Below are 13,516 nucleotides of genomic sequence, written 5' to 3' on the forward strand. Positions count from 1 at the left end.
AACTGAGAAAATAGTGATTTGCCCATAGTCACATAATTACTGTCAGGAGCAGTATTAGAAACCAGGCCTCAAAGGGTTTGTTCCCATAGGACCTATAGCATAATCCCCTTCACCTGATACCATTTTTGTTCCCATCTTGGTTCAAATCATAGATCCTTAAGTCTGGTTATCATTTCTATACTGAAAACCCATTCAACAACAACAAGAAATTTTCTCCATGAAGGCCCTCCTTTTATGTGTCATGGGAATGTGGAGATGGCCCTATACTTTTGACTTCCAGCAGCAGTTAAGGTCTGATTGATCCCATCAAGGTGAAAAAGCTTGGATTTTAGCCAGGTGATGTCTTTCTAAGGCTGTCATCTGACAACAATTTAAGTTTGATGACTCATTTGTGGAAGGTAACTTTTGGGGTCACATCTAAGTCTTTGCAAGGGACTTGTATTTTACCTCAGTGTAGATGACTTCATAACTCTTTTGAAATTAGAAGAAATGGAAATTGTATTGAAAAAAGAAATCATAATGAAGAAATTTTCAGCTTAAAGAACTTTAAGATTTTTAAAGGGCTGTATTTATTCATTCCTCATTTCATTTGAAAATGCCAGCAGCCTCTATACTTGAGTATTAAAGGTATTATCATCTCTGATTTAGAAAAGTTAAGTGATTTACTCATGATCACCATGAACATGTTGACAAAGCCAAGATTTAAACCCACATTTTATAAATATTCCAAATTCAGCACACTTTACCCTATGTCCCACTACTCCATGGCAATTCACGTGAAAAATTTTTTTTTTTAAGTCTCAGCTCCAATTCAGATGAAAGAGGAGCAATGAGGAATCTGGACATTTCTGGCTTTCTAGCTGAATTTTAAACTTTGGTGGCTCTCCACAGTATCTCATACCAATATTTATTGAAAGCTTATTTTTACATGTGAATTTGTCCTCAGCACTCATTACAATTATGCTCATTATTTCCAAATAGAGAAACTGATACCAAAGACATAAACAAAAATAATGAAGTTATAAATTCAATTGAATTTAACAAATGCTTATTAAGTGTTTTTTTTTTTTTTTTTGTTTTTGTTTTTTGTGCCAAGAACTGAAGATACAAAGAAAAATGGAGGGGAGGGGTGGAGAAATACTATATATATATAGATAAATAAATATATTTAAAAGAAATTAATTGGAGGGAAACTGACAACTGAAGTAATTAAATAAGGACTCATAGAAAGTTATATTTGAGTTGGGTTTTATAGAAGCTAGGGATTATAAGAGACAGAAAGGAGGACGAAAAATATTTCATATATGTAGAAGAGCCTATACAAAAGCACAAAGCTAGTAGGAGATGACTTCATAGAGTTTACTTATTAATCTGGTTTGTTTAGAACAGAGATTACATGTGTGATGATCTATATTGTAGCAAGATCATGAAGGACTGAAAATACTGAAAAGATGAGCTTGTACTTTATCCCAGAAGTAATAGGGAGCCATTCTTGAGCTGGGAAATGGCATGATAGGAAAGATACACAATTTAGCAGTTGTGTAGAGGATGGATCCTAGAGGGAAGGGATGAATAGTATGGAGATCTGTTAGGAAATTATGATACTAGTCTAGGCAAGAGATCATGAGAACCTGAATTAGAATGGTTGTGATGTGAGTGGAGAGTTGGTGTTGTTGTGAAGATAGAAAAAAATTAGTTTGCTAAATATGTAACAGGGTGAGTGAGTGTGAAGAGGGAAAAGTGGCTCTTACCTTTTACCAAAACAGGGAAGATAAGAAGGGAGAGTTTAGAAGGAATGAAAACAATCTTTGGGTTGATTCATGGCTAAATGGAAGACGAATTACTCAGTCAGTTGAAAAGTATTTATTAAGTGCTTAATATGTCCCAGGCACTGTGTAAGTTTTCAAGTTTCTCAATAATTTCTTTTTATAGAACTGAGACAACTTAGCTCTGTGTGTGTGTGTGTGTGTGTGTGTGTGTGTGTGTGTGTGTGTAGATTTTGGAAAAGAGCATAGACAAAAATAACAGATTACTCCTTAGTAAGATTTGTGACTTTTTTTTTTAACCTGAATATTTTTAATAAGTTCTGATTCTATATATTCTAAATATCAAAGAATGAAAGTTGAGAAAAGAACTCAGCAGAAGTCTGGCCCTTCCTGAAATGTCATGGGTAATCAAGCACAGAGGCTAATAGATCCTAATTTGCATGCCACTCTTGATTGATGCCCCACATGGATGATGAGGATTGATAGTTTACACTGTGCTGCTTAGTCAAGTCTTTTGCCTGCCTGTCTAGGTATTTTCAATCATTTCTGCTCAAGTACAAGGCAAGGATACAGTCTGTTTCATAGCTAATATTCTCCCTTCTAATTTGTAACAGTTATGTTCTGTAAGGTCATATATATATATATATATATATATATTATAATATATAATTTAATATACATATATATTTAATCCCTTTCTAGGAAGGGATCTTGGGTTTTTTGGGGGGGTTTTGGATGACTCTCCAGATTTGAGCTGATTTTTTAAAAAACAAATTAGTGTCCCTAAGGTTATAATCTTTCCTGAACATGAGTGATAATGTAGAAGAAAGGCATTAAAATATTCAAAAAGCATGTATATTATCGAGTAGTTTTACTCAATTTAATTTTTCAGTCTACTGGACTGATTGATCTGCTCTTGGTCCTGAAGTTAGCCCTTAACACCTCATTCACTTTCTTTTGGGGGAAGAGGCCCTGGTGGGCAATACAATGTTCTCCTTGTGTGTTTATAGTCATTTGGGATTTGTATTTCACAAGGGAAGGAAGAAACTCCCACAAACCTTTTATAATTTCCTAGGATTAGATTCCTTTTCTAATACATATTTTTTTCTCCTAAAATGAATACTGAAGTCCATGGCTATTTTGGAAGGTTATTTTTAAATTTTTTTTGTCTTTTTTAAATATAGCAGATTTTTTTTGTTTCTTTGTATGTGTGTGCATTTGAGGCAGGGTGAGAGTGGGAGGTATGGAATCTTTATTTAAGAAATTTGACTTTCACATGCTTGCTATTCTAATTGCTGTGTGGCATCCTAATTTAGATGTTCAGCTCAAGGAATGGCTTTCCATTTCTTGGGAATTGAAATCATTTGCCCATTTTTGTCATGAGGCTGATGCAGTTAAGTAAATTGGTGGGGTAATGAAGTTTATTTTATTTTTATTTATTTTAGTCTCTTACCTGGCAGATTCTCTGACTCATTGCTTATTTGGATTAGTTTTTGCTACATGTAACTTAGAGCAGGAATAAACCTAAGAGGGCATCTCATTGAAACCCTTCCTCTACGCCACCCCATTTTGCTATTGAAGAAACAGAAATTCTGAAAGATTAAGTGATTTGCCTCAAGGTCAGGCTGATTATAAGTGGCATTTATTTGGGATTTGAACTTGGGGTCATTTGAATTCTGATCCAGCCTTCTTTCTACCTATCTTATCATGATGCTTATGTAGTATATAAACTATTATCCCACTTGGTGGAGGGAGGGGAGACACTAGTGGAAGAGATGTGACCAAATACAATATCATTTTGATATCATCAATGACAAATTCATCTTAGTGCTAAGCCCTCAAATCTGAAAATATGATTTCTTTTTAAATATGCTTAATCCTTCATATTTCATATCATAGCTTTGGTCAGTATTTGGAATTTTAAGTTTGTGTGTGTGTGTGTGTGTGTGTTTATATGTGTATATCTGTGTGTGCATGAGATATTTTTTAAAAAAACTGAATCTAGAAATTTTGTGTTGAGAATCTTGAGCAGGCCAAAAGGTATTCTGAGAGATATCTTGATTCCCATCAGTACTTTTTACATAGAGGATTGCTTTGAAAACCTTTGACAAGCTCCTTAGTAATGAGATTAGATCTTGTAATTGTCTAAGATTCTGCTAATTAATCAGCTTTATCTAGGATTTAAGGAAATTTTAGCCTGCAACCTTTCCTGTACAAGGTGTATCCAGCAATATCCAGCAAACACAGGGAAGTAATTTGGGTTCTTCTTTTGGAAAACCAGTGTGTCTTTTTCCAAAAGTGCCAAAAGAAATCTCTTAAATGATTTGATTTTCATTTAAATCTGCTCACCCAACTCCCCAAACCCTACCACCACCATTTTTCTATTTTATTTTTTTGTTGTTGAATAATTTTTTCTAGAGTTAATAATTTATTAGCTTTTGTATATGACTTTTGAAAAGGAGGGGAAAACACTGTGCTAAGGCCTTTGCAAATAATGTCTCATTTGATATTTTGACATTACTTATTTGAAAGCCATCTGCATTACCAGTCACCATAGACTTGCCCACATAGTTATGAGAAAATGCCAAACTCTTTGCTTGGTAAAGTGAGCTAATCTTCTCAGGCACCTGTGTATAGTTTCTAGGCAGATTTTCTAAGGATCTGGCTCAGTTCAAAAGGATTGTATGAGTGGGTGTATGTATGTATATGTATTGCAGGGATGGACAAAGATATGGATTTATAAGGATAGAGGAAGAGAATGAGATAAGAGGTATCAACACTCCCCAGTGCCTCCAATTAAATTAAAATGCAACTGGGAAATATTTAACAAAATAAATAAAACTATAACCAAAGAGATAATTTTAAAAACTTTAATATTTAATTTTAAAATTTGAAGTTTCAAATTCTATTCTTTCCTCTAGCTCATCCCCCACCATTGAGAGCCAAGTAATTTATCAACCATAGTTGTGAAGTCACTGAAAAATTTTCACATAAGCCTGAACATAGATGATATTAATCTGTGGCTTTCCAAATCAATAATATGCTGCAATATGTCTTCAGGAAATGTCTTCCAAGATCCTTTCAGTTTATGACACTGAATTTGTGAGTTTTAAGAAAAGTAGCAAATATGATAACTTTGATATAGTGTCCATTTAAACAACTGTAACTTTCTACTTTAGTTACAAAACCTTGATATAATGTCTAAACAACTGCAACTTCCCATTTTAGTTACAATATTATTAATCTAATGAGAACTAGAAGAAAATGCACCAGCTTTTATCAGGAGAAAGTGTGGTGCAATGAATAGAGGGCCATCATTGAAGGCAAATGCTTTGTGTTCAATTCATCACTCAACTACTTGCCTCTTGTGTGGCTATGGGTAAATCAGTCAACCTCTTGACGGTACTATTTTTTCCTTAGCCATACCATGCAGATATCGAATTAGATGTCTGCTAAGCATTGGTCCAGTTCTTAATTTATATTTCTGATGCTAATTTTGATCCTACTGCTTCTTAAGCAGTATCACTTGCCTCTTTTTTTCTTGTCTATGAAATGCAGATATATTTATTAGATGACTCTTAAGGACCTATCCAGATTGAAATTTGTATTTTAGATCCGAAGGTTGGCTCTGCTACTTCCTAGTTTATGACTATGAGCATGTTGTTTAGTCTTTCTTAGTCCCAGGTTTCTCTCCTGTAAAATGAGGAAGTTGAAATAAGTGATTTCTAAGGTCTCTCTCTTACCACTAGCAATCTGTGAAATTTTCTATCCAGTTAAGAAAGGGACACAAGTACACACACACACACACACACACACACACACACACACACACACACACACATACACACACACACACACACACACACACACACACTCAACCCTCTATTATCATGGATGTCCAATATATTTTACTTAGCCATTAGCAGAGCTCCAAACTGGACAATCTTTATAGCCATCATTTGGACAGAAAGCCAAAATTGAAATGAATTGATAGTTATATTCCCTCTAAGAAATAATTAACTTCTTGTGACTTGAAAAACCAGGATTTCTCCAGTTACCTCAAGTATACTGACATCTTTAATTATTTTGATTTTGATTTTTAAAAACAAATTTGTGATGTTCAGAAACTTATCCAAATGGCCTGTATAAAAAAAAAAAAAAAAAAAAAAAAAAATTGGCTGGCTTTGGAACCCTACTGATGAGGGAGAACACGAATGCTCTTTGAAACTTTTAGAAAGTTCAGTCTTAGGAAGAAACAAGATGAGGCAGATTTCACAGTGTTAATATCAAAAGACTTATTTGAGGTAGCATTAGTAATATTGCTATTGGATTCCACAATATGACTTTTAGAAGAACAGATTTCTCTGTGTGGGTTTTTTCCTCTATTTTCTGTTTCATATGGAATTGTTTTTTTTAGAAGCTTTTTTCTTAAGGATTGGTTCCATAATTGTCGTAGGCATTACAGGGATTAATTACATTGGGCCAGAAGAATAGCATAATTTCACAAAGGACTCCTTAATTCATTATATTTAGATTCTTCAAATGTCCATCCTTAAAACTGGCAGTTCTAGAAGATTGAGCACATCATTCTGCAGTCTGTTCTCTGATGATTACTACTTGTTTGATCTTGTGAAACTTAACCTTGAAAAATTCTATGATCTTCTTATCTGCATTATTTGAATATTGGCAGAGGGATGTGGTGAAGGGAGTGAAGATGAAAGGTGTCTTGTCCTTTTTTCATGGAGGCATGCTTGGTTTTGCACTGTCTCTAATGATGGGGATTTGCTTAATTTAGGAAAAAAACTGACCCCAAGTCTAGACAGCTGGACTTGCACTAACCAGCTATATTGAGCTTATCATTAATCAGCAATATTGAGCTAAATCACCTCACCTGGACATCCTTTTTTTTTTTCTTTTTTTTTTTCTGTAAGATACTTGAACCAGATGACCTCTAAACTCCTTTTACTCTCGATATCCATGATCCTTAGGAGATGACAGTAATCTTGTCATTGATAACCTGGGCTCTGTTTCCAGTCCTCAGACCAGCCAGCCAGATTATCTTGGTCAAGTCATGTAACTTTCTAGTTTATAATGATGCTTTAAGAAAAGTGGCAAATGTGGTCCATGGTGTTCTTTTGAATTGTGGCTACTTCCTTCATTTTGTTGCATTATTGCTACTCTACTGAGTGAAAACATTAAATAGAGATAATTTCCATGATTCCTTAGAAGATAATATGGTAGAATGGAAAAAGTACCAGTTTTGAAGTCAGGTGGCCTGGGTTAGCCACTTGCTACCTATGTAGTCATCAGCAAGTCACCTGAACTCTCAATGCTTGCTTTTCTTGTCTGTAATACTAGCTAACAGTTATATAGTGCTTTTTATGTGCCAGGTGCTGTGCTCAGGATTTTACAAATATCTCATTTGATCCTTACAATAACCTTGCTAGATGGGTACCTTTCTTAGCCCATTTTGTAGATGAGAAATCTGAGACAGAGATTGAGTGCCCAGGATTACAAAGTTAGTAAGGTCACATCTGAGGTCACATTTGAACATGGCTTCCTGACTCCAGGTCCAGCACTCTATCTATTGCACCACCTACCTGACCATAAAATACAGACAGATACTAGATTAGATAAACCTTAAGGATTCATTTGCTTTCAAATTTATGTTTTGGATTCTAATTTTAGTTCTACTTTCTAGTTGTATGATCATAGGCTCTCTCAGGTTTGCTTTCCTCATCTATTCAATGAGGCACCTGGAATAGAGAGAGGTTTCTCTTCTTAATCCTGAACTTCCAGATTTTCACATAGCAGGGAAAAGTATCCTTTGAACGCTCATAAATTATGTACCTCTCACATACTTTCTCATGGAATTTTCTATTAAATTTAATTTGTGTTGATGATTTGTTCCCCTATTGCTTGCTTGCAAGTTCTTTATGGGAAGGGATGATATCCTTTTTATCTCCATATCCACATTGGCGCTTAGCATGATGTCTTATATGTCCACATAAAGTAATTATTATGTTATCTATACAAATGCAGCTGCATTGAATATTATGGAAGCATATCTGATTTCCTAGTAATTGGACCAGTGTCATACAAGTCCTAAGTAGGATGGATGTTCGATGGACTTCTTAAGAACCAGGATTTAAGAATATCTGGAAGGACTAAGCTGTTTCAGGTGACAGTGTTTATATATACATACTAGAGATAGGATGATTTTTTTTTTTTTACTTTCAAAATAATATAGTTATCTGCCTATAATTATTTGCATTTAAAATACACTTGCATAGATGGAAGAAATTATGAAAATTGTAAAAAAATATTTTGTTAGTTCCTCAACTGGTCCTTCTGGTGTTTAAAACATTTCCATTTTCCCATTAGGATATTTAACTTGTTATAAGAAGACCTGAGTTCACTTCTACTTTGCTAACTCAACTGTGTCATTTCCATTTCTGCCTTAGTTTACTCATCTATAAAATGAGGATACATAATAATAACTCCATCTATCTCACATCACTGTTATGAGAAAAGTATTTAGGTGACCATAAATTCTATGTAGTGAAATTCAATATTATTATTATTATTATTAATGGTGATGATAACAATGATTTTATATTTAATGCTGTGTCCTTGCCAAATTGTAAACTTTGGTTGGTTGTCAGTGGAACTTTAACTTTATTTTCCATTTTTGAAATCAAGGAAGTGATTTGGGATTCAAAATTTAAAAAAAAAGCAAATAAACTTTTAAAAATATGTAATTGAAAAATATGTTATTCAAAAAATAAAATTAAGGAAATACTAATAACTTATTAAATAGTCTTCCTTAATCTTGGAACTGAGAATATGAAATTCTTTTTAGCATATTTGTTTCTCCCTTCATGTCAAGTGTTCTCCATTCTTCATATACGGAAAGTAGTATTTGGGTAATTTTAGAGAAAAGAGACTAATACTATCCTGACTTTAATATTTCTAAATCAGTTTCCTTGGTCTTTTAAATGTGCTACATATATTGAACCTAGATAGATTATTTTGGTCTTCCTGGTAAGCATGTATGAGACCGGGGCTTCGTTTTCCAAAGATATGTCCTGGCCTCCAGTCTCCGACTACCATAGTTGAATTTATTATTGGTTTCTCCAGAACGTTTATTAAAATGTGGAAATGAATAAGCCAGGAATGGTATCATTAACCCTTTCAACCTTGTTGACACTTTGGCAGTAGACAAATTGATCAGATTATTTAGAATGGATCAAGTAGGTAGGGTCCAGAAGAATTAGCACTCAAGACATAAAAGTTTTGTTAAGGAAATGGAGCTTAAAAAGACTTTTATGCATTGGGCACTGACAGAGCAAGCTAGCTTTAAAGAGGATGAGGGATACTCCCATAGGGAAATTCTTGAGTGCAGAATAGGAATGGAGTTTGCAGGAGAGTCTATGATCAGTGACTGGTCTAGTAACAATGAGGAAAATTCAGAAGCAAAAGGGAAAAGATGGTTTTGCTTTATTGTTTTACACAGGATTGATCATTTCTTGATTTAATATGTAGGAATGTAGAAGTAAAGGAGAAAGTGAAGGAGAAAGAAATGAAATGATCTGGAGTATTTAAAATAAAGAGAAAATTGAAACAAAACTCATCAACTCAGTGGTCATTTTCCCTATAGTAAAATGTAAATTTTTTTTTACAGTAAACCCATAAACAGTTAAAGCCATAAAATTTTTCTTTTTGGAGGGGGGTGGTTGCATGTATGTGTGTGTGTGTGTGTGTGTGTGTGTGTGTGTGTGAATATTTTCCCTTTAATATTGAGTACTTGAGCTGAAGAATTTTGAGCTTTAAGGAAGATTCTATCTAAAAGTGTAACTTTGGTTTATGTTAGTGGGTGAGCTCAATGGAAGAGGAAAGGCACAGTGAGAGGAGGGGAGGGGGATGAGGAGTTGTAAAGCAGCAGAAAGAACTAATTAAAGCAAAGCCAAGAGAATTGAATTCAAAGTTTGTATTGCACATGTGAACTAATCTTAGTACAATGGCATCTCTGGAAAGCTGTGTAAGGTTACTATTCATGCTCTGTCCCATCAAGCAAATCCTCACCCTAATAAGGAGCAAAATGCAGAAATCTTTTAAGCAATCCCTTCCAGGCCCTCCACACACTTCTTGCCCACTAAGCCATTAGCCTTTAAAAATACAGCATAACATTCTCACCTCTTAAATTTGGATAGGTAGTCACATCTACACCCAAAGAAAATCTGTTTTTAGACTAAAAGATATAGCAAATGTTTTAAGATTTAACTAAAGTATTCATCCATTGTAGTGAGATTTGAAGTGCTGTGAATCACAGAATATAAAGAAATACCGCAAACTATTCATTTCTAGGCTTATTGAATATAGACAGAAAAAAGGCTATATGCCCTGCATGTCACCTCCAGCATCTGAAGTGAGAGATGTGCTTTAAGGTCCTGAAATATCAACAACAGATCTTGATGTAGCAGAAGACAAAAGCATACAGTGCTGAGGTCAAGGCTCTGGGATAGGATGGCCAAGAGCACCAGAATTGTACCCTCTTTGGTTTAAAAACAAATATCAAAGTAAGGAGGAGGAAGGGTAGTTCAGAACACTTAAACACAATAGGCAGACATTTTGTCTATAGTTGTGCATTTGTACATTAAAGAGATTATTTTTCCTTTTTTATTTGTGCAGCAACTAAATGCAACTGAGTGTCCAACGGATAGAACATTGGACTTGTTAGGAAGACCTAAATTCAAATTCATTCTTTGACACTTTTTGTGTGATCCTGGGCAAGTCACTTAATCTATTTGTTCAGTTTCCTCATTTGTAAAATAGGTATAATAACAGCACCTATCTCTCAGGATTATAGTGAAATGAGGATCAAAGGTGATTTTATATGAATACACACACACACATATCCATTTGTATACACATACATGCATGTACACATGCACATATAATATAGATATTGCTTGACATAGTATGCCACACATAGGTGCTTTAATACATGCTTATTTCCTTACATATTGGCACTCTGTCCATGCCTTTGAAATTTATGGAAATTTACTTATCTGTGTATCATATATTAATGTGCTTTATTTATTCAATTATTCATTCATCTATGCCTTCATTCCTTCATTTCTTCATGAGCACCTGGATCAACTAGAAGTAGAAATCCAGTTCACCTGGGTATGACTTCAAAACCTTATGGCTTAATACATGCTTGTTTCCTTACACATTTGAACTCTTTCCATGCCTTCAAAATTTATGGAAATTTACCTATTTGTGCATCACCTATTTTAGTGCTTCATTCATCCATCCATTCATTTACTTATTCATTCCTTCATCCACTCATAGAGATCTAGATCAACTAGAAGTAGAAATCCAGGTGATGTGAATATGACTTCAAAGCCTTATGGTTTTGGCTTATGATGTCAGATCAGATTAAAGCAGTATCTTTCCCTTTCATCTGTAGATTTTTAGGTTTTAATTTCAATTGCTCTTTGGGCACATGAAAGCCTGTTAGGGACTAAGTGGAACTTTCCTCACCCACTGTTGTTCAGATGTGAAAGAGGGGAAAGAAGATAAAATAAAAGTAATTTGGACCTGTTTGCTAGAGCCCCTCCAACCAGGAGCAGGGTAACCAGTCTTACACAAGTTGCCTTTGTTTACTGGGACTGACTGAGTGACAGGCTGTGCCCGGTGGGGTTGCATTGGTGTTCTGAGACTTATTGTGTTTGATGTGGGAAGGCTAGGCTTGACCCCCTCTGCTTCTTCCTGCCAGAACTGTGGTTTCCGATTTGAATCGAAACCCTCGGGCCAGTTTAAGCCCAGCCAAACAGCACCTTGCAAGTTGAACCTTATCTAATTATGTGATGTGTATAAACTCTAGAAACATAAATCTTAGTCACTGGAGCAAATTGTTTTCTAAGATTCTCTGGTCCAGTAAAAGACAAAGCAAATGAAGGAGAGATTGATCTCTTAGCACTTTTATTGTTAGGGCTGCACACATCATAAAGTCTGAGTTCCTTAGAGGAAATTCCATAAACAACTACGGTTAATAAGAGTGAAGTTACGATGTCTTCCTTGCACTCTTGCTAAATTCTCTTTCCGCTCACCATGACCAGTGCATGATTAATGAAATACCAACAGGATGTACATGAGAGAGAAACAGGCTTTGAATTGAAACCCACACTGATGCCTGCCTGGTGCATGAGTAATGCTAGGATAACTGTGGCTAGGTCTATGTGGAACCACTGAATCAAATCGTTTTTGTTCAGGATTTTTTATCAGGTGGCTTCAGTGCAATCTGGTACATGGACAGCAACAGCAGTGCCTGGGTCTGATTTAGTTATTGCCAAGATGATGAAAAGCAGTTGGTTGACACTTTTTTCCAATTGGTATTTTTGGTTATATGGATACAACCTAAGACACAGTTTTAAAAAAGGAAAAAAAATAAAAATGAATTATACAGACAATTTTAAGGATGACTGCTATTCTTTTTATTCTCTGATCCCATGGAATGACTGAGCTTTGCAAAATCCTTTTTTTTTTTTTTTTTTTTTTCTTTTTTGCCTTTTCTTTGAATCTTTGGAAGCTAATGATGCTAACATGATTGTCATGCTATCTTTACTAGTTGATCATCAAGACCATCTAGACTTGTATTGAATTGTAGAAATCAGGGATGCTCTTATGGGTATATTTTATTATGACTTATGTGACTTCCTTCCTTCCTTCCTTCCTTCCTTCCTTCCTTCCTTCCTTCCTTCCTTCCTTCCTTCCTTCCTTCCTTCCTTCCTTCCTTCCTTCCTTCCTTCCTTCCTTCTTTCCTTCCTAGATATATAGAATATGATACGTCATGTTTCAGAAATTGAGTTGGATGGGTAGTTCAAGTCCATTTCTCTAAAATCATGGCTTTAGTCTGAAATAGTTTGGTTTTAGATATGTAAAGGGGAGAAGAGAAAGAAAGAGGGAGAGTGGGGTTGGAGCAGGGAGAAAGATAAAGGAGAGAGGCAAAGAGAAAGGAAATGTTTTTGTATAGGTATAGGAGATTTTCTGACTGAAGAATCTGCTTAATTTCCAGTGTTGCTTTTTGAAGGTGGTTGTTCTGAGTAGGAATATTGGCATTCCTGAGATGGATAGTGATCAGCCTTTATAAATGTGCTCATTTCATACCTGGGCCTAAACTTTCTAGCCTAGGCTTTCTTCCCAATTAGGAGATGAACCTTGTGGTACTCCTTATTGTAATGGTGAAATAAATATGTGGTGTTTTTTTTCTCCCCTTCTACCTCCACAGCCTGCAAGATTGGATACTACAAGGCCCTTTCCACCGACACTTCCTGTTCCAAGTGCCCTCCCCATAGCTATTCTGTATGGGAGGGAGCCACCTCCTGCACCTGTGACCGTGGCTATTTTCGAGCAGAAGATGATGCAGCTTCCATGCCCTGCACTCGTAAGTTGAATGCTTCTCTCCCAGGACAATTAAATCTTTCTTTCTGCCCTGCTTCAATCATGGCTAGGGGTGGTAATGGGGAACACCCTTTGAGAAGTTAGAGCCAATAGCTTGCATTCATGTTCTTTCCCTGGTTGGTTATACTCAGGAGCAGTACTGAGCAATACCAAGTCTTCTCTCAATACAGATGCCCTGCAGTGGGCAAATTACATGAGAATGATCTCTCCCCCTTGTGTTCTTTTCATTCCCCACCCTAATAATGACATGATAATGGCCAATGGAAATGAGAGGATCTGGT

At 35.5% G+C, this 13,516-nt stretch overlaps 1 protein-coding gene across 3 annotated transcripts in view; it reads left to right on the top strand.

The window, feature by feature from the left end:
* The window catches only part of EPHA4 (EPH receptor A4), a 157,171-nt gene that overhangs the window by 58,611 nt on the left and 85,044 nt on the right, over nucleotides 1–13,516 (top strand). For all 3 annotated transcript variants that reach the window (XM_074298626.1, XM_074298627.1, XM_074298628.1), the window contains exon 4: nucleotides 13,063–13,218. In XM_074298626.1, the coding sequence (XP_074154727.1) occupies nucleotides 13,063–13,218 (156 nt within the window). The remainder of the gene's footprint in view (nucleotides 1–13,062; nucleotides 13,219–13,516) is intronic.

Source organism: Sminthopsis crassicaudata, chromosome 3 (genome assembly GCF_048593235.1).
Source record: "Sminthopsis crassicaudata isolate SCR6 chromosome 3, ASM4859323v1, whole genome shotgun sequence".
Classification (NCBI taxonomy): domain Eukaryota; kingdom Metazoa; phylum Chordata; class Mammalia; order Dasyuromorphia; family Dasyuridae; genus Sminthopsis; species Sminthopsis crassicaudata.